The 21,127-nt window shown below is 40.2% G+C and overlaps 2 protein-coding genes and 1 pseudogene across 6 annotated transcripts in view; 2 read left to right on the forward strand and 1 right to left on the reverse strand.

Moving 5' to 3' along the window:
- ABCA5 (ATP binding cassette subfamily A member 5) overlaps positions 1–14,845 on the forward strand; it is an 89,169-nt gene extending 74,324 nt beyond the window's left edge. For all 3 annotated transcript variants that reach the window (XM_077328351.1, XM_077328350.1, XM_077328352.1), the window contains exons 30-41: positions 704–795; positions 1,836–1,959; positions 2,916–3,033; positions 3,136–3,227; positions 3,614–3,789; positions 5,044–5,119; positions 6,827–6,921; positions 8,564–8,683; positions 8,800–8,940; positions 10,754–10,833; positions 12,304–12,359; positions 12,980–14,845. In XM_077328351.1, the coding sequence (XP_077184466.1) occupies positions 704–795; positions 1,836–1,959; positions 2,916–3,033; positions 3,136–3,227; positions 3,614–3,789; positions 5,044–5,119; positions 6,827–6,921; positions 8,564–8,683; positions 8,800–8,940; positions 10,754–10,833; positions 12,304–12,359; positions 12,980–13,087 (1,278 nt within the window). In that variant the 3' untranslated portion in view covers positions 13,088–14,845. The remainder of the gene's footprint in view (positions 1–703; positions 796–1,835; positions 1,960–2,915; positions 3,034–3,135; positions 3,228–3,613; positions 3,790–5,043; positions 5,120–6,826; positions 6,922–8,563; positions 8,684–8,799; positions 8,941–10,753; positions 10,834–12,303; positions 12,360–12,979) is intronic.
- On the forward strand, positions 11,129–11,225 carry LOC143834604 (U6 spliceosomal RNA; annotated as a pseudogene).
- A 5,345-nt stretch (positions 14,846–20,190) lies between the features above and the next one.
- The window catches only part of LOC143833042 (ATP-binding cassette sub-family A member 10-like), a 113,630-nt gene continuing 112,693 nt past the window's right edge, over positions 20,191–21,127 (reverse strand). For all 3 annotated transcript variants that reach the window (XM_077328354.1, XM_077328353.1, XM_077328355.1), the window contains one exon: positions 20,191–20,845. In XM_077328354.1, the coding sequence (XP_077184469.1) occupies positions 20,747–20,845 (99 nt within the window). In that variant the 3' untranslated portion in view covers positions 20,191–20,746. The remainder of the gene's footprint in view (positions 20,846–21,127) is intronic.

The following is a 21,127-nucleotide window of genomic DNA, read 5'->3' on the forward strand; positions in this document are numbered from 1 at the left end:
GCCACCGAAATGGCAATTTCGGGTCACATGGAAAACGCAGAGGGGGAAGACGTGAAGCAAACTGCTTACGCACGGGACGGGATGCAACGGCGGCAAAACCCAGAGTAATTGATTATGCATGCGGCGACCCCGGCGCCACTTCTGGTTGCTCCCCGGTCGCCCGGAAACTCTGCTTTCTTCCACATTTCGCAAACGCAGCTTTTTCGGTGGCATGCACCGAATCTGCGGCCGGTTGCAGGCGGCGCCATGCGTTATTGGTGATTTTAGGTGACGCCATTCCACCCCAAATGCGTGCTATCCCCCCCCCCCCCGTGCATAATGGGCCTAAGTGAGATAGACATGGGCAGGAAACAAGGATTTATTTATTGTATGGCATATGTAGTGTTGCCAAGGAGAGCCATGGGTTGTCTGGCAGCTAGGCAAGGGACATTCAGTGGTGGTTTGCCATTTCCTGCCTCCCTGCCATGACCCTTTGTGTTCCTTGGAGGAACTTCATCCAAATCCAAATGCTCTATCCCCTCCGTGCATAATGGGCCATATTGTTGCACTAATGTGTGTGCCTGGCATTGTCTTAGTACAGTAACTCCACTATTAGTATAATAGCATTGTCTGTTTATGCTGTGCTATGGCCATTTTAAAGCATCTATTTGGCAGAATGACAGAGGAACAGAAGAGTTTGAATTAATCTTTCTTTTTATTTTAGCCTTACTTGCAATGTGTAATGTGGCTCTTTCTTCTGCGGTATCTTGAGATGAAATATGGTGGCAAATCAATAAGAGAGGATCCGTTTTTCCGGTCAGTGTTGCATTTTCCATGACAACAATCTGTAATGGAGTTATTTAACCACATTGGGGTGGTCCACCAGTTATGGAATTCTTTCCCTGCAACCCCATGGCTGGCACCAGATGCCATTTTTGCTTCCCATTGGTTCTGCTGAATGTGCTTAACCATGTTATTTTAGTGCTACGTGTTGTCTTCTTTTACTTTTGTTCTTTAAGTTGGCATTTGATTGCTTTTGTGTTGATACCTGGTATTATTTTGATTTTAAATGTGTTTCTTATTGGTTAATTGTCTCATTTTCTTTTATTTTGGGGAAAACCATATTAGTAGCTCATATGGTATCACTCCCGAAAATTAACCAGTTATGGCAAGGGTAGTCAAACTGCGGCCCGCCAGATGTCCATGGACTACAATTCCCATGAGCCCCTGCCAGCATTTGCTTGCAGGGGCTCATGGGAATTGTAGTCCATGGGCATATGGAGGGCTGCAGTTTGACTACCCCTGAGTTATGGGCTCCCATTAGTATTTCATGGCCCATCAGTATATCACAAGAAACTATTTGAAGACCTGGAATTTACAAGATTTGAGAATTACTGTGTTTAATTTTAAGAAGTATATGTAAAAACTTCATACAGTGCTTAGTTTGAATGCATCTGCAGCTCACTTGCTAAATCAATTCTTCCTGAATGCTTTATTGGATATGGAAACATGAACAGGACTTTAATGGGCATAGCTTTCCAAATTATCAGATCTGACCCAGAAATGGCAAAGTGATATTGGGTATATTTGTTTAGTGGGCCATTGATAAGAGATTACCTAGTAAGTTAGATCTCCTCCCCACCCTCCCTGCCGCTCTGATAGCAGGGGTGGGAATAATAAGAACTTCCGCCATGTTGGGATTGTTTTAAAGTCTTTTAATGGGTATTTTAATGGGGATAGGACTGTTGTGACTCGCCACGAGCCTACGGGGAGTGGCGGGAAATAAATCTAATTAATAATAATAATAATAATAATAATAATAATAATAATAATAATAATAATATTCCCGTCTTCAGAACACCTGTTAAACCGAAACCGTGGAAATTTCCAGATGTTCCACATGAGGAGGATGAGGATGAAGATGTTAAGGCAGAGCGGTTGAGGGTTAAGGAGATGACAACCTGCCAGAGTTGTGAGGAGGTAATTTTTGTCTTTGTGTCCCCATGAATTTGTTGTTACCAGACTCTATTGTGATGATGAGTCTTTCTCCAGGAGCCAGAAAAACTCAATTATGTCAAGAGTATTATTTTAATTGTTATATGTTTGTCTTCCATCTGATTCACAATCTTTTCCATATAACAGATAATGTAAAGAATACCATGGCAAATACACAGAGAAGCCTGGCAGCCCTAGTCACAGTGGGCATAGGTTTCATAACCATAGAAATGGATGCAAAACCTGTGTGAAATATGATTCTAATGGAGGTTTCCCTTTTTACATCCCCTACATGGGAGGGATAGTCTGAGGGAAAGAAACCGTGTTGTTATTTTTGTTAGGTCGAAGTCCATGTCCGACCCATCGCAACCCCATGGACGATGATCCTCCAGGCCTTCCTGTCCTCTACCATTCCCCGGAGTCCATTTAAATTTGCACCTACTGCTTCAGTGACTCCATCCAGCCACCTCATTCTCTGTTGTCCCCTTCTTCTTTTGCCTTCAATCCCTCCCAGCATTAGGCTCTTCTCCAGAGAGTCCTTCCTTCTCATGAGGCGGCCAAAGTATTTGAGTTTCATCTTCAGGATCTGGCCTTCTAAGGAGCAGGCAGGGCTGATCTCCTCTAGGACTGACCGGTTTGTTCGCCTTGCAGTCCAAGGGACTCGCAAGAGTCTTCTCCAGCACCAGAGTTCAAAAGCCTCAATTCTTTGATGTTCGGCCTTCCTTATGGTGCAACGTTCACAGCCATACATTGCAACTAGGAAGACCATAACCTTGACTAGACACACTTTTGTTGGCAGGGTGATGTCTCTGCTTTTTAGGATGCTGTCTAGATTTGCCATAGCTTTCCTCCCTAGGAGCAAGCGTATGCAGATGATATTGTGTTGTTATATGATCAAACAAATTCATTATTAATCTATGTGTAATCTTTTGTTTTATTAGAAGCCAGCCATTTTGGTCAGTAGTTTGCATAAAGAATTCGATGAAAAGAAAGATTTTCTCCTTGGAAGAAAAATAAAGAAAGTGGCAACTAATCATGTCTCCCTCTGTGTAAAAAAAGGTTGGAATTAAATTAGTTACTACTGAATACACTTTAAAAATAGTAAAAAGAATCATTCCTCAATTAAAACTTCTACTTTTTCCCTTCTCCCCTCTTTTTTAGGTGAAATACTAGGGTTGTTGGGCCCCAGTGGAGCTGGGAAAAGTACACTGATTAATATGCTAGTGGGAGAAATTGAACCAACATCAGGCCAGGTATTCGACTGCAACTTCTTTTCCTCTGTAGTTTTGTGTTAATGATTACAGGAACTCTTCTCATTGTTTCTGATCTGCCCACATAGAAGCATCATACTGCATATTCACAAAGGCATTGTATACATAACAAAATAGGATAAACAAATAATGATAAATTTCGTGTACGAAAAGGCTCTGCCTATGAGGCTCAGGGGTTTCTTATACATAAAGCTTTCAGGAAAATGTATACGTATGAACTGAACAAAAAGCCATGTTCACAAAAATGTATTACTATTGTTGGGAAGGAATATTCATTTTATATTTAGTGGTTCTTATATTCATCGTGAAGAATTTTGTTCCTTGTCAATATTATATAAAATACTGAATAAAGACTGATGTGTCCACAGATGCTGATGGAAAATTATTCTTTAGGTGACAACAGTGAGAACAATTCCATGAGATTTGTGGGATACTGTCCACAGACAAACCCACTGTGGCCAGATATTACATTGCAGGAGCATTTTGAAATATATGGAGCTATCAAAGGAATGCATGAAAGTGATATGAAGGAAGTCATAAAATGGTAAATATATCATGTGAATAGGGTTTTTTTTCCCTATAGGCTTTGTCTTGGTTTACTATGATGTGATATTTGAAGGTAATCAGTAGTGTGGGTTTTTATAAATGCCTAAAAATGGAGATCCTTGCATGTGGGGGAAGGGGGAAATTATGTGAAAAACTCAGGCATACTCTAGCATAATCCACAAAGGTTACCATTTTCCAAATAGATAGACATAATTCCTGGGAAAACACCTGTTCATTTGTATTGTTTTGCATCTGTATTTCTGTTTGTTCTTCTGTTAGCTCAGTCTGCAGCTGCCATCTTGGACAAGCAACCTAAAAATCATTTTAATCTTGAGTTTTTAAAACATGATCAGTTAAATCAAACACTTTTAAACCATTGTTAGATATGTTTTGACCAGTAATGAACTCTGATTGATCCAGGTTTATGTAACTTGCTGCAATGAGATTTATTTTGGTAGTCAAAACAGAGGTTAAGATCTTACACTGATAGTGATTGGACAGTTTTTTTTATAGAACTCTAGAGTTAATCCACATTTTCGAGTTTCTTTATTGCATTAAGGACTTCCTGTAAGGTTATAGTTGCATCCAATTAATCCTTACCTTTTTAAGGTATATTTAACAAGAATGAATATTCCTCTAATTTTGGTCATCAGAATTGTGTAGCTTCTGATAAAACTGAACAAATTCATCCATATTTTTTTCTGGTCATGTTTCTAATGACCCATCTTTTTTTTTAAATAGCTAGTATTGTACTCTTAGTTCTTCATTTCAAGAATCATAGAATCATAGAGTTGGAAGGGGCCATACAGGCCATCTAGTCCAACCCCTTGATCAACGCAAGAGGATCATTTACTCTTGCCACTAAAAATTTTCCAGCTCAGGCACTACATTCAAGTACTTTTGTTTCAGAAACAATATATTACAACTAGAGTAGAAGATGAATAAATACTCACATAAAAGGCTGAAATGAGCTTTGCATGATCTTATATCCTGCAAAGGTAAATCCCATGGATTTTTTCATAAAGTTTGAAAAGAAATAATGAGTGTGTGATATTTTTAAACATTCTCTGAAGCTGGTATCTGTGGATGTTTACAATGTACAGGGCTCCCCTATTTAGGTATATTCTGAAATAAACCCAACTAAATTTTGTAGGTTTTATTCCTGGATAAGTATGTACAGGATTGCACTGTTAATGCAATAGTGACAGTAATTTAGAATACTATAAACTATTCTTCATTTGGCATTCTGCAGTATCTCCAGTGCCCTTGATTTTGAGGAACATCTACAGAAAAAAACAAAGAAACTTGCAGCAGGAATAAAACGAAAGGTATCTCTTGGTCAAAAGGCTGGATTTTACTATTAATGTATTATTTATTTACTAGAGACAAAGCCTGTTGCATTCAGGAATACAATAGAATGGGGGTGGGCGCTAGATTTGGGGTGGGCTGGAAGAACTCTGCAGATGGCCTCTCCCTCCCACTCCCCAGGACCTGGAAAGGCTGCAGGCTGGAGGCCCCCGGGCAGTGGCAGCTCTCACGCAGCAGGGATCTGCAGCCTATGAGCCTCAGAGAGAAGTGGAAGGAGGAAGGGGTGGTCAGGGGTGGGGGACAGAAGGCGACTGGCTGGCCACTGGACAGACAGGCAAGATGATTGGAGGAGAAGGCACTTGGAGGGGACAGCCACCCTGAGTGGGTGTTAAGCTCTGAGTGGCACTTAAGCTCCTCCTCCTAGGCCTTACCAGAAATATTAAGTGGAAAAGATTTGATTGATTTGAAATATCAGTGTAACTAGCTTTTGGCACAGTCAAATATGTGGGTACTTTAATCCTAAGATTGGATCCATAAAAAGACAAGACAGATCTTTCTACAACCCTGATAAAAATCCCATATTTGCAGAAAAATCTGAAATATAACCCCCCCCCAAAAAAACAAACCCTGGGAGTTAAACTCTCCAAAATAATTGAAACAGTGCCCAGTACCTGTAGCCTGAAGAAACAAATGCCCTCTGTGACTGTTGCTAAGCATCTCCAGCAGTGTTTGATTATCAGTAATAGGAGGAGGAAGAGGTAGGACCCATTCCAGGGCTGCTCGGGCCTTTGAAGGAGACTCCTGAGACCAGGACAGGCAACAGCCATGCCTGGCTTACACTACATGTCTTCCATGACTCACCCAGGACTAGCTACTCACTATTATTCAATAGCACACAATGCATGAAATCTAATATGGTGTAGTGGTTAACATTTCAGACTAGAATCTGTGGGGTCCCCAAGCTGAAATTCCACCTCTGTCCTGGTCCTCACTGGCTGACTTTGAATCACTCACAAATTCTCAGCCTACCTTACAGGGTTGTTGTAAGGATAAGGTAGAAGAAAGGAGAATAATGTAAATTGCTTTCGGTCCCTATTGTGGATCATGGCAGGGTAAAATTGAAGTTAATAAATACAGCTGAAGATGAAGGACAGATGAAAAGTAGGATGGTTGGTAAGTGGGAAGGAGAGAATGAAACAGGGAAAGATGTCAATATGGTAGTTGCCTGGAGGAGGGAAGTAATATGGGAAAGGGGAAGGGAAGTATTCTCTGCAAGAATCCATTCTTTTGGATTCTTCTTCACCCACCTGTGTGATAACTTTCCTCGGTAGAGGCTGTTGGGGGAGGGGGATGGAAGAAAGGAAAGCTGGGGACAGATAAAGGTAGGTTGACTGGTGGGTGATGAAGTGTGAAGAAAGCGGGTAAATGGGAGAGGCTATGGGGGCTTTCAGGGGAAGGGAAAGAGAACATGTTGGGGGAGGGGAAAATGAAATGCCTTGCAGGTCCCCCGATTGTTAATATCATAAATTTCAGTCTAAGAAACCTCAAAGCAGCTGCTGTGTCCCAAACATTTGCTGAAACAGCCAGTTCTTTTCTGCTTGTCAGAGGTAGCCAGTGATGGAGCCAGACAGGCCTCCTTCCAAAGGGCATTCTGTAAACTGGGAACTCAATGAGAACATTCTCTTCCATAAAAGGGTCAAATTCACCTTTCCTTTCTCTCTTTTCAGTTATGTTTTGCCTTAAGTATGCTTGGGAATCCTTACGTAACTTTGTTAGATGAGCCATCTACAGGTATGGACCCTAAAGCAAAACAGCACATGTGGTAAGTACCCCCAATGCCAAAGGAACTAGAATGCAAAATCACATTAATATAACTCCATCCCCTTGGCCCATTTCCAGATCACTTGGGGGAGCCAGCTTGGTGTAGCCGTTAGGAGTGCGGACTTCTAATCTGGCAAGCCTCACATGCAGCCAGCTGGGTGACCTTGGGCTCGCAACAGCACTGATCATACTGTTCTGACCGAGCAGTAAACCAAGCAGGGTGTCTGTTGTGGGGAGAGGGAAGGGAAGGCAAATGTAAGCCGCTTTGAGACTCCTTTGCAGGGCTAGTCAACTGCAGCCCTCCAGATGTCCATGGACTACAATCCCCGAACGCTGGCAGGGGCTCATGGGAATTGTACTCCATGGACATCTGGAGGGCCACAGTTTGACTACCCCTGCTCCTTTGGGTATAGAAAAGTGGCATATAAGAATCAACTCTTCTTCTTATAGACCAGCTTGGGGAGGGGTGGGCCTGTGTTTTCACATGCTTGCCAGTTCTCAGCCCCCCAGCTTCCTATACAGCCAGCCCTCCACTCCAGGCCTGGCTGCTATTCCCTCCACCATCTCCCACTCATGTGGAACCAAAAATGGAGCTGCCAATGAGATCTAAACCTCCCTCCTTCTCTTTAGACAGGAGGTAGACAGCCATGCAACCCACTTAACTCTCATATTGACAGCTCGCTTGCATGCTCATGCCTCCACATGTACATGCACAAAGCCTCACTCTCTCATAACATTATATATTTTTATCACTATAGCATGCAAGTATTTTTTGCTGTTCTTTTTTACATTTCCTTTTCTTAATCAATACAATTTCTCACTGTGGATCATTGACACTGTTGCCGCAGCTGTCTTTTTGTAAAGGTTTAATTTGATTAATTGTATGTCAGCTAGTTACATGCAGTGTAGTAGTCAGTATGTAATTTTGCAAACTTCTGGATAAACTCCAGCAAATCAGCTACCTTCATGTACTTAAATACCAAAATAGTTTCAGCTGGCCATGGCACTTTCCCCAGCATTCCTGTGTGTTGAATTGTGTTTTCCATTGGACAAAAAAATCCTCAGTGATCTCTTGTATACATTTCACACTGAGGTTTTGGGGAAGAATATTTCTCTCCATTACTAACAAACCAAAAAGACCATAATGTAAAAGTTTGGGGCAAGGATAGCTAACAGATGTTTTTTAGGATGAGAAGGTTCCCAGAGTTTAATCCAAGAAGTCTGGGGTTTACACCATTTCTGTTTTTTTCCCATGGTTCTGGAATTCCATGGCTTGCCTGCAGTTTCCTAGGCTCTGAACTTTAAAGCATTATGGGTTGCTTATCTATGGGTGGGCAGTATAAAAATCTAAGAAACAAATAAATAAATGTTTAGGTGTTACTACTGTTCATAACTCGTACAAATGTGCAGCATCTCATATTAAGAGCTAATCTAAAAATACTCAAGGGAATTTGATGTGCCTATAGAATAATAATGCAAGGGCTGTGAGCTAGTTAAATTCATCTTCTGTGCCAAGTCACCTTTGCTGTTTTCTACTTGCACGGCCCCTCTTATGAGTGATTGCACAGAGCATTACTCAAAGAGCAACCATTGGCAGGCTGACCAGCTCATTGTTTCACTCCGTGTTCATTACATTGTTCTAGGAAAGCAATCCGAGCAGCCTTTAAAACGAGAGAGAGAGCAGCTATCCTGACTACTCATTATACAGAGGAAGCAGATGCAGTGTGTGATCGGGTGGCAATCTTGGTGTCAGGAAAGTTAAGGTATTTGCTCAATAATTGGGGCATTTTGTGGTTGGGAAGTACATATCGCAATGAGTATGACCTTAAATTCAATTTTGCCTGTCTGTCGCTTCCACTCCTATACCCAAAATTTATAGGTGCATTGGCACAGTTCAACACCTCAAGAGTAAATTTGGCAGAGGATACTTCTTAGAAATTAAATTAAAAGATACAAAACAGAAAGAACGTCTTCAAAGGGAGGTTTTGCACATCTTTCCGAATGCCAATCGTCAGGAAAGGTAAAAGCAATAATTGTAATAAAGCTGTGCATTGGAAGTAAAAAAAAAAGAATTGTAATTAAAACATTTGATAAAGAACACAAAATTAAAATGTATCAAATTGTTTAAGCAATCATGTTAATTTTGCTTAAATGTATTTCACATTATCTTTCTGTGATGGATGCTGTACACCTTGGGCTACAAGTAATATTCTTCTCTTTGAGGTCATTTCTGTTAAAAATGTAGACATCCACTGTGACCTGCCTTATAGAGGAGGGGAAATATAGCCCTGCTAGATCAGAAATCAAGGAAAGCTATTATGAATGTGGCTTAATCCTGTGAGCATGGGATTCTGGAGTATTATTTATTTCTAGCAACTGTTGAAAGGAAGTCAGATATTGTGTTTTTTTTTTCTATGACATGACACCTGAAACATTCGGAACCATTATGCCCTGGTTACAATACTGTAATAAATTCCCAAAGAACCTTTTTATGGGCAAAGAAGAAAAATTAGCCATTTCCCTTTGCTGATCCTTACCTGCATCCCAATTCCACGCATGTGCTTTTAGAAATGAAAGCAAGTGATCACTGGCTATTTGTTGAGATGAAATCTGATCTTGATAGGAAACTCAGGCTCTCCACTTTTCTGTGTCACTCGATTAAGAAATTCCATTCAGTTTGGTTTATTTATTGCTTTTCCCTTGAAATCAGAGAGAAGCTACTTGTAGTAGTTTAAGGATTCTTCCCCAAAATTACAAGTGAACTAAGTAAATTATATGGTGGATCAACAGTTTTGATTCTTAAAGCAGTTTTAACGGTATTTGGAAGATTTGCATTTATTTAAATAGCAATCAATACATCAGTTAGACTAACTCAATTGAATGACACTAGATGTACTACTCTTCCTTCACTGATCTTACCATTTGAATCCCATTTTAATACCTGTTATGTCAGAAGTAAGTTGTTAAAATGGATAAAACCTCTAACTTTATCCTTAATTTCCAAATAGTTGCTCAAACTTTATTATAGTCGTTCAGACCAAGTTGTATGAAGTTAATACATAAAAGACCAAAAGAATATGGTCATTTGAAATAATGCAGTTTAAAACAGATCATAAAATAGATCTTAAAATTATGCTACTTTAGAGCATCGGATTTTTATGGTGGCGGCACAAAAGTTGACAGCTGATTTGTCACCTGGGGGGACTCATCACTTAGCAGCCTCTTTGCTCAATCTACATCATGATGTTTCTGGAAAATAGTTGCTAAAGTTCATAATTCAAACCTAGAAGGCATGAACATTTACCTGAACTATGAACATCACTGCTCTGAGAACTCTTATTCATTTGAGAATATAATCTGAGATGAAGAAGACTCTTCCCATCTCCTTCTGGACCTGGGACATCAAGACACAGGGATAGTTAGCTTACAAGATGTTCTGCTAAAACTGAGATGCTGCTGTTGCAGTAGAGGAAGGGATACCTTTCTGCAATGTTAGGTAAGCAAGATGAGAAGGTGACAGGATATAGGGCTTGTGGATGACCTTGGGGTAACCGTTCAGACCCCCTTGTGCTTTCAGTGATGTAATCTAGTATCTGAAAAGATCCTAAGTTTGGAACAGGGCTTGGAATAATTGAATTTGTAAATCTTGGTTTCTGAGACTATTCTTTATTTACAATCCAGAGATCAAACAGCATTATAATGACAAAGTTTTTGTCTAGTACACACTGCTTATGCTAACAATGTCTGACTAATGTAACAATACTCAAAACATTTAAGATTATTGTTTCTGTTGACTATTTGCAGTACATATATATATATATATTGTGTTTCAGTTTTTCATCAGTTTTGGCTTATAAAATACCCAAGGAAGATGTCCACTCTCTTGCATTGTCATTTTCTAAACTGGAGGAAGGTAAGACAATAATTTCCTAAGTGATTTTACATGGCAGACTCACCACCATCTATGTCCTAGTTACCAAAATCTTTTGATAATGTGAAGTGATGATTCTTGGAATTTACCTGGGCTGCTTTTATAGCCATGGGGTTGGGGAGCAAATGAAGGGAAAGGATTGTCCCTTCAGCTGTGCAAAATTACAGGATGTGGTGACCAAACTTGGCTGTATTTGGGCAGCCAGTGAGACACATGGCCTAGTGAGGGAGGGGCAGGGCTTCCAGGCACAGGCATGCAAGTGTTTTCAGCCTGTTCTGCTCCTCCAGTGTTTAGGGAGCCACAGCTTCAGAGAAGATTAGCATGGCCCCTGCACAAGGATGACACAGCCCTGGCAAGCCATACAATTAGTTCTACTTCCTCCACCTATCCTCTCTTGGTTCTTGTGCTTTGGGGTATTTGGTTTGGAGTATCATGTGAAGATTTATGTTGAATGCTTGTCACAACTTTCTCGGGTGATTTGGACATCAGGCTGGATCCAGTTTTGGGGAAGCACAGCCTATATGCCTGCCAACCCAGGTCTAGGAACCAAGAATAGGAACCCCCATAAGAGGTTTTCAGATGGGGCTGTTCACGTTACATCTAGTTTAGGGGCTGGTGACCAACTCAACCCTCAGGTGGCAAGGGAACCACATGGTGGCAGATGCCTATTTGGTACACCTGGACTTCCATCCCATGGTTTTTCCCCTAGCAAGCAGGCTAAGGGGATGGGTGGTCATCAGCTGACAGGATCTGAGTCCTTACTGCGCTGGCATTCCTACCAGTACACAATAAAAACTGTGGCCTTTCCCATTCAAATAAATGTAGTCTGCTGTTTATGCGTCCCTCAGTCTGCAGTTCGCCCTCTTGTCTCTTAACCTATTCATCGTACTGTTTCAAGGCATTATAATCCTGTCTAGACATCGCATATGTCTTGATTCAAACTTTTCATTACTCAGATGTCATAATTTCCTCAGTACTTGAGTTAACTGAAGTTTTCCTTTGAAACTTTGCAGTGTTCCTAACATACTTTCGTTTGCACAGCCAAGTTAATTTCATGGCATGTAGATATGTGCGTATCGTACTGAGAATTGAATACGTCATTCCTTCATGGCCTTAATCTGGTTTCAACTACAGTAGCTATTACATCCATAATTATTATAGTCATCTGGAGGTTCCAAGATATATGGTGCTGAAAACACAATGTGTTTCTGTAGTTACATTAATGTTCAGAAAAACTATGTAACTGCACTTCTAGTATGGTTGAAAATATGGAAGTCAGGACTCATTGGAAACTCCATAGACACATTATAGTGCCTATAGAATGTCCAATTAATTATGTTGTTTGTAACTTTGTGGTCAATAAATAATTTGATATTTCAAAATATCCATTTGCATGGAGTCATTTTTATACCCAACTGAGGAGTAAATCTCTCTTTCTGCCATTTTTAACAGCAAAACATGCCTTTAATATTGAAGAGTACAGCTTCTCTCAAGCAACACTGGAACAGGTAAGGTAAAACAGGATTGTTCATTCCTGTTTTGTTCCCTCCCTGAAATTATTGATTATCCAAAGACCTGCTTTAAAAATGCATACATCTCAAGGCATAGTGTGAGATGCTTTACATTGAATAGCAGACTCCCATGATTATGTAAAATAAATTTACATTAGCATTTATAAACTGATCTCATTATGGCCTATTATGCATGGCCACTGAAATGGCGGCATGGAGAACGGGGAGGAGGAAGAAGCAAAGCAAACCGCTTACGCACGGGACAGAACGCAACGGCAGCAAAACAGAGAGTATCCGATTATGCACGCAGCTACTCCAGAGCTGCTTCTGGTTGCGTCCTGGTCCCGGGAAGCTCCACTTTCTTCTGCATCTTGCAAATGCGGCTTTTTTGGCGGCATATGTTGACTCTGTGCCCGGTTGCTGCCTGCAGCATGCATAATTGGTGATTTTAGCCGCTGCCATTCCACCCCGAATGCGGACCTTGCATTCCGTGCATAATGGGCCTATAAGAGTACACTGGCCGTGTGTGATAGTTTGTACTATTTTAGGCAACCATCCATTGTTGAGCTGAATTCATGTGGCTTATAATATATTAATACAGTTCTTCCTCGTTTTAGGTGTTTGTTGAGCTTGCCAAAGAACAAGAAGAGGAAGACAGCAGCTTTGGAACATTAAATAGCACCCTTTGGTGGGAAAGGTCCCAAGGAGATAAAGTGGTTTTCTGATGTATTCAGTAAGATAAAATTCAGTTGCTTGCATACTCAGAGGTTTGTTTGTTTTTTAAGTGTTGTTTTTGTGGAGTGTATGCTGAGCACTGTGAGTTGGGAGCATATTTCAAAGTACTTGCATGAATAAAGAATATTGGATTCCCGCATCTTGAAAAAAATGCAAAATAGAGCCACTTGACCTTCTTTGCCTTATGTCAATACTATAAATGTATTGAAATGTCTCTTTTTAACTGATTTATGACCCGCTTTTTCCCATATAAAGATAATAATCCCAATACATTTTCTTCTTTTTGGCTTTATAGCAATGGTAGAAACAAGGGTGATATAAAATGTAACCATTTGGGACAATTTGTACTTTCCTTTTCAGGACACTCAACAGTAATACATCATGTAATATCTGCAATATTAATGAGACTACAAATCTCATTAAAATTTCAGTTAGAAATTATTTACATACTAATATGTAAGGGGCGGCAGGCAGGAGGGCGTAAGAGGGTGGCCGTGGTTCCCTTTGGCCCACAAAGCAGGCTAAAGGGAGTGTAAAGCCCCCCTCTGCCGGTGGCAACAGGGCTTTGCAGCCCGCAGGGAGACTGCAACCCCCCCCCCAGCTGCAGGCCACAAAGCCCTGTCACTGCATCCATTAGGGATGCTGCCTTTATGTAGCTTGATGCATATTTTCAGCAAGAGACACAGAGCCCTTTTTTTACATGCCACATAATGCTATTGGTCTAGTAATGACCTAACTCAGATTTTGCAGTGTTTGCAACTTTACCAGCTCCCTATAAATTTTGTCTCAATTTTTATCTAAGTAAAATAATTTAGCAGTCACACCTTAACTTTTAATCAGACACCAAACAAAATGTATTTATTAGATTTTTATACTGCCCTCCCTTACAGCTTCAAATACTTTGAATTGAATCTGTGTGTTTCTTCTGGAAGTTGTCTCTAATAATAAGCATTCTGATCAAAATTAATTTCCTCTAGTTAAAGTCTCTAGTATCTTAAATAGAGACTCTGTGCGTATGTTTCATGAAGTCATACACTATTTGAGTTAGGATTAGTTTTGAAGCTCTTGTCAACCCAATGCAATACTATTTCAAAGCAGTTCTGTGCTTAAGAATCAATAAATATATTTACATGTTCTCACCATCCACCCCACCCCACAAACATTTTGGGCTATCAGGCTTGAATATTAGTCACATGACCTATAACATAGAAAGAAAATGGATACATTTTGCAGAGGTGAAGTTGCATTGTACTTGCCACTCAGATGTACAGTTTGTTGTTCAATGAAGTCCAGTTATATTCCAGTCCACATAGTGTAGTATAAAGACACCAGTTATATACTTGTTTGTTCTGAACGGCAAACCAAAATAGCGTCACTGTTGCAAGTTGTACAGAAGCCTAGACTGCATGCATAGGTACTTTTAAATGGAGTTTGCACTAAAATAGGTTTCAGATTTACTAATCAAACTGTGAAAACCAACTGGCTAAGTCTCTTTGTATACTTCTTAGCATATAGCTTGTTAAATCATTGTTTCCCTTCATTGAGTTTCACCATAACAATATCTATCACATTTGGTGATAACTATCACATTATCTATCACATTTTCAAGGTCTTTCCTTGAAAGTTATATGCATCAGAATGTTGTAGTTCTCATTGTTGTGATGTAATGATAAGGATGATGATAATCTATTCCAGTATCACTGGTACAAGAAACTGTAAGGAATAAAGATTTATGTTTGATAAAGTCACATTTTGATGTTTTTTTGGTATTATGTGATTTATTTCAGGGTATGATACAAAAATATGAAGATGCTAAAATGATGAAATAGAAAGCCTAACCTTTATATTGATATGAATGAGATTAATCCTTCGCAAACTAGACCTTAGTCAGTAGGGGTTGATACAGTTTTAATTACAGGTTTATTACAAATCTGGATTTGTTTCAGTAGGCCCTCTTTTAAAACACTGATTTTCTTTCTTGGGGTATTTAATTCTGAAGTAGGTGGTTCTTCCCATTGATAGCCAAAGCAAAGTCCACAGACTTCTTTAAAGAGCCAGTTTCCTATTTCAGAATCTACCTTCACAGAGAGACCATGGTCTGCTATCAGCTTTCCTAAGAGCTGGTGGCCTTGAACTGTTTACTGTTACATTGTATTAAAGCTTGGTTGATTTACCATTATTATTATTATTTATTCTGTTATGTGGCCTTTTGTCAGCCATCTTGGCGATCTTCCAGTGCCTGAGCCACAGTTCCAAAAGGGTTGGCAAAAGGCCACATTAAAAAAAATATATATAAGGATTCAGTTTTGTGTATTCATGTGCAATTATTTGTAACATGAGAAAGGAGGTTTGGGGTTTGGTTTCTCCTTTGGCAGCCATTTTTGGTCAGCTCCTCCTTTTAGGTGGGACCAATCCCTCTTAAAATGCAAAAGATGCCTGAAGACTCAAACATATTCATTATATTATATTTATATAATATTTATATTATATTGGGGACCCCTGAGCTACACATTGACAGTTTCAGCTTCACATCTATTTCACATTTGCTTTAGTAGGTTTAACAGCCCATAAGACATATACTGAGCCTCTTGTGGCGCAGAGTGGTAAGGCACCAGAAATGCTGTCTGAATCTGTCTGCCCATGAGGCTAGGAGTTCAATCCCAGCAGCCGGCTCAAGGTTGACTCAGCCTTCCATCCTTCCGAGGTCGGTAAAATAAGTACCAGCTTGCTGGGGGGTAAACGGTAATGACTGGGGAAGGCACTGGCAAACCACCCTGTAGACATGACCCGGTGCTTGCACCTTTACCTTAAGACATATACTAAGAAAAGATTTAAGAATTAAAAACAACAGCAAAGAAGAATTTAGCTACATTAACCATTCAATCTTGTAAGGAAGTATACAATAATGAACCAACTATTGACAAGAATCACAAAAATATTCTGAAGAAATTTAAGCAATCCCAGCCCCTTCATCTGTGCTATATGTAGCCCGGTACAGCATACAAGCATACATAACGATAGGATGTGAATTCAGATTTGGCTGAGTATTTCTATCTGGCATCTTGAAGTAATAGGTTCCAGTCTTGTTTTAAAAGCTTCTTAATAATTAATACAAAGATGTCGAAGAACTCAAAGGCACATCTACTTACTCTCATCTTGGTGTAGATAATCTGTGTCCTGCCAATGTTTAACTCTGAGACTAACACAGGAACAGCTCAGCAATCCATGGGATCTAGTTCTGCCTGTTCGCTCCAAGGGCATCATTTTTTGTAGTAGATGATTGACTTACCAGTGTCACTTCATGCCTCATCTCAACACCTAGGAATTTTCAGTCCTTTTAAGGGCAAACTAAGGACAGCTTTTCTAAATTTAAATAGACTCTGCACACTCACCCTTTCTGACTTTCATTTGATTAAGGCCATGATCCCCCTTCCATGTATGTCCTAAGTCACACTGATTCTGAGCAAGAGATTTTCAGTCACTCCAATTCAGCATGTCTTCTAGATCATCCATACATAACACCATAGGCATCTCCATTCTCATCTATTTAAAAGATGACTTATATCTTGAAGAAAACCTTGGACAGTGACTATAGTATCCTGCTGGAATGGCTGGCTGGGCTGGGAGTAGGGGGTACCATCCTTCAGTGGTTCTGCTCTCACTCGACCAACTAATTTCAGAAGGTGTTGTTGAGAAATGCTATTGGTCTTATTTGACCCCTTGGTCCAGGTTGCTTGCAACTTGGAAGTTCCTTAGTTGACAGGCAACACTGTGCTGCAGTTTTGGTGTCATTTGGTTGAAAAAGCCACTCCAGCCCCCTCCCCCAAGTAGTCCCACATAGGGAATAATGGCAAAGCTGAGGTTCTTGCTTGCTTCTTCTTCCCTCCTACCTTTATGGAGGCAGATCCCTTTCTTCTCTCTAAGTACAATAGCTGGGGGACCTTGTTCAGAGTCCCCTAGGTGGACAGACAGCACTAACTCTGCTGCAATTATGTCATTTGGTTGAAAAATAACCACTCAAGGCCCCTCCTGCCTCGCTGAAAAGTAAGGACAGACCACAACAAGGAAGGATGGCAGATGGAGAGGTTTCAGTGAAAAGGCAAAATATGATATTGTCAGTCACTGTAAGAATAGGAAAGTGAAATGAATCTAGACAGGATTTTCTTTTTCTTTTTTTTTAAGTCTGTGGCTGGTGCCACTTCCCCCCAATGCCGGAGACAGCTATTTTAGGAGTCTGTAAAACTGGATCAATTTTTCTTGAAACTTTGGTGGGGGTCTTTAGCTTAGAAGGGGGTCTATGTTTTTGCAAATTTGGTGGCATTACCTATATAAATAGCAGACCAAGACTCTCCAGTAGATTCCCCACTGAAAACGGCCTTGCAGCTCTGTAAGCCAAAACACTTCATGGATTGGCATGTCCTACATAAACATGTCCTACGTAAACATAAGCAATTAGGGAAGAAACATTTTCTCTGTACTCTGGATATGAAAGTGTTACATATTTCTGATGGTGAACACTGATAGCACACAACATATGGGCTGCCTTTGAAAATGGTTTGGAAATGTCATTTGGTCATTTAGTCCAGAATGCAGCATCACAGGCTACTGTGATTAAAAATCTGCACTGGTTAGCCATCTGTATCCAGACATATTTCAAAGTGCTGGTTTTTTTACCTTTAAGGCCCTAAATGGGTGGGGGCAGGTTACCTAAAGGAATGTTGTTAGCCTTTGTTTGTGAGCAAGAGTCAGTCAATGTCTGTCAGAAAAATGATTAATGTTTATTGACACTAGTTGCTAGTGGGAACAGGCAATAGTGGGTCATGTGGTTTGTTTATTGGTATGCAGAGTGGCTAATGCCATTGCTTGTGTGTTTGCAACTGAAAATGGAAGAGAAGGATTTCTAGTTCCACCTTTCCATCCTTTGTTCCAGAAGAAGAAGAGAACTGCTACAGTAAATCTACCCTACCCTAGAGGAAAGTTCCCCTACTCTAATAGCTAAATTAAAAATGCTTTTTATACTATAAACCTTCTGCCACAGACCTTGTGCCTTGTCAGGCACATGTCATTTATATATTAACTCTGCTAATATTTTTACACAAAATATTCAACAAATGTTTCCTACCATACAATCTAGCCTGCCAGGTAAGATCTGCACATCAAGCCCTGCTGTCTGCTCTCCAGAAGCGATGCTGGTGGTAACCAGTGATAAGGATGGCCCTGACTTACCTGAGGCTGCAGCACTGCAGATGTGGTTGGCGGGGCCAGAAAGAGAACGAGCATGCAGGTGGCCAGGGCACCAGGTGTGGCTTGCCAGCCCTTGTGCTGGGCTTGAAGGGGCTGATCAGTCCCCTCATATTTAAGGGGTTGCATGCACACCAAGCCCCCCTCTTCCAGTCAACTGGTATCTATGCTTTCTTCCCTCTGCGCCGCTCTGTTTAGCTGCTGCGAGCCACACGGCTCGTCTATGGCTGGGGAAGAGGTGTTCACCAGGAGTACGAAGGGTGCCCTCTGGCTGGCTCTGTCAGTTTAACTGGGATTATCCTGGATTATCCTGGATTATCCTGTTAACCAAGAGGTTAACTTCCTATAGTTCGTGAACTGTTCATGCCTTTTATATTTTATGTTAATCTTTCTGTTTCACTGTATCTGACTGAAGAAGTGTGCTTGCACACAAAAGCTTATACTGTGACTAAACCTTTGTTGATCTTAAAGGTACACTGGATTCAAACTTCGCTACATCAGACCAAAACAGCTACCCACCTGAATCTGTTGATTTTAGTCACTCTTTTTTTGTATTTCATATTCTATTATTTTATTAGTGCATGTTAACTACCTTGGAAATAATTGGCTTAGATTCTATGGATCACTTCTATGTTAGCAGGCAGACCCCTCCTCTCATGGATGGGCAGTTTATACTATGAAAGATTTAAACACCCTTTCTGCAATATAACATTAATGTTGTTCCTAAAAGATAGTGAAGATGAGGGGGGGGGGGGAGTCAAGGGTCTATAGTGAGAGGGGGGAAATTGGCTAAATATTACCTCTTCCTTTAACACAGCCTTTTTCAACTTTTTAAATATTGAGAACTCCCTGAAACATTCTTCAGACCTCAATAAGCCCTAGAAGTGGCGTAATCATGCAGAATACAGGTGGGAAGCATAGCTATATACATGTCTAGGGCCTCTCCCCTTTGGTGAAGTGAAATCCGCGAGTTATTTGGTCCAGGCCTACTTTGAAGAGCTGGTGTTTCTACATTGCAAGTTCGTAGTCAGGAGAAATGCCTGGCAGAAATTGCAGACTCAACCAAGAAACCAGTTTGAACTGGTGTAGCCTCTGAACAATTCAGAGACCTTTGTTCCAGGTGGGACCACCCACTTCCTCTCTTCAATAGAAGAGAAGCTGAGCCTTTTGTGCTCAGAATCACATTGCTTCTTTGTGCTTGTTTTAGAGTCTCCATTTTGCAAGCAGCATGTAATGACTGGCTCTTGGAACTCTTCAGTTCTGTGGCCCTGATCTGACAAGAGGTCAGATCAGTGATCATTATATATGTTTAAGTAAATATGAGCAAGTAAACTTTATTTTACTTTTAAAGTCTATATGTGTTCCAGCATCTCACTGAAAGCTGCTCCTTCAGGAGTTAAGGCAAAAGCTTAAAACTCCACTCTCTCAAGGCATGCTAAAGGTGCAATCTTAAGCAGTGGGTAGGGTGATTCCTCTTTTCTCTTTCTGTTCCACAATAAGTGGCAAGGGGTTCAATAAAACTGGTTGCAGAGATTCTGATAAATGGTAGCAGAGATCTGCTCACCGTTACAACACCCATCCCCTCCAAGCCAATCTCCGGTCATTTTGATGGGGGTTGACATGACCATATATCATCATATCTCCCAATAAATGTTTAACACATTTTAAAAATGTATAAAAATTTAACTCCCACTCATTCATGAAACAATTCCAGGGCCATCAAAAAACTCCAGGGTTTCATGAAACCCTGGTTGAGAAAGCCTATTTTAATGGAATAATTCCAAGGGATCTATCACATTGGTGCAAGAAAATGTATACATATTTTAAATAAAAACCAGTATTGCAATGCGAATTTAACTTACAGCCTTTTAATTTCAGTCTCCAGAAATGGAAATTCAACTGTAATTAGAATTCTGTCCCTTGATTGAATACCTCTCCAAGTAAATGCCTGAGTCGTTATGGCAATTTAATAAAAGTATACAAATGTAGAATTTCCAGATAGGCAAAAATCTTAAAAACTAGACCCTTCTAGTATTTATCCCTCTTTTATACAGGTTACCCAAACATTATTCAAATAGTAATCTTTAGCTTTAAAGTATATGATTGCTATATTAGTGGTATAGAGAGATGCATGAACTTCAGGTTCTTATCAGGATTCCATTTTACAGGCATGGCATGCAATTCTACCATTTGAGTAAATACAAAAGTATGTAGAAAAAATCCAGTGGCATGCCTTTGAAATATTTATATAAGCCATATATAAACAGGTTCTAATAGCTGGTACATGCTACTTTTTGTTTCAAAATGTTGCACATAACAATTGAGACAGAGATACTCTATGCTGTTCCTTCTACCTCACATCCTCAAAAGAACAGCAGAGTAAATTTTTGGATTCAGTGAACAACAGTTTAGAAATCATCCTGCTGCAGTTGTTTCCATTCAAAAGTTGAATCCAGAGCCGCATCAAAATGATCACGCTCTTGTTCTTTGCAAAGTTCTAGGAAAACCTGAGTGATACAAGAAAAATATAGCTTCTTTAGATGAACAGTAAAGTGACTGAAAGGCATTGAATGAATTTTAACAAAATTAATAGTGGCTAGAGGAGCTAAGGATCATTCTGATTTATTTGAATATATAATATATAAAGGAGTGTACGTACATCTAACAACTTGTTGAATGTTCCAAAGCCTCCAGTTTGAGCCCCGCCCATGCCAGGTGGTTTTGGAACATTTAACACGTATACCACCCCTGCCTGTGAAGATAGGGGTGGTATTTAAAGGGAGCATGGT

This window comes from Paroedura picta, chromosome 3, assembly GCF_049243985.1.
Source record: "Paroedura picta isolate Pp20150507F chromosome 3, Ppicta_v3.0, whole genome shotgun sequence".
NCBI lineage: Eukaryota > Metazoa > Chordata > Lepidosauria > Squamata > Gekkonidae > Paroedura > Paroedura picta.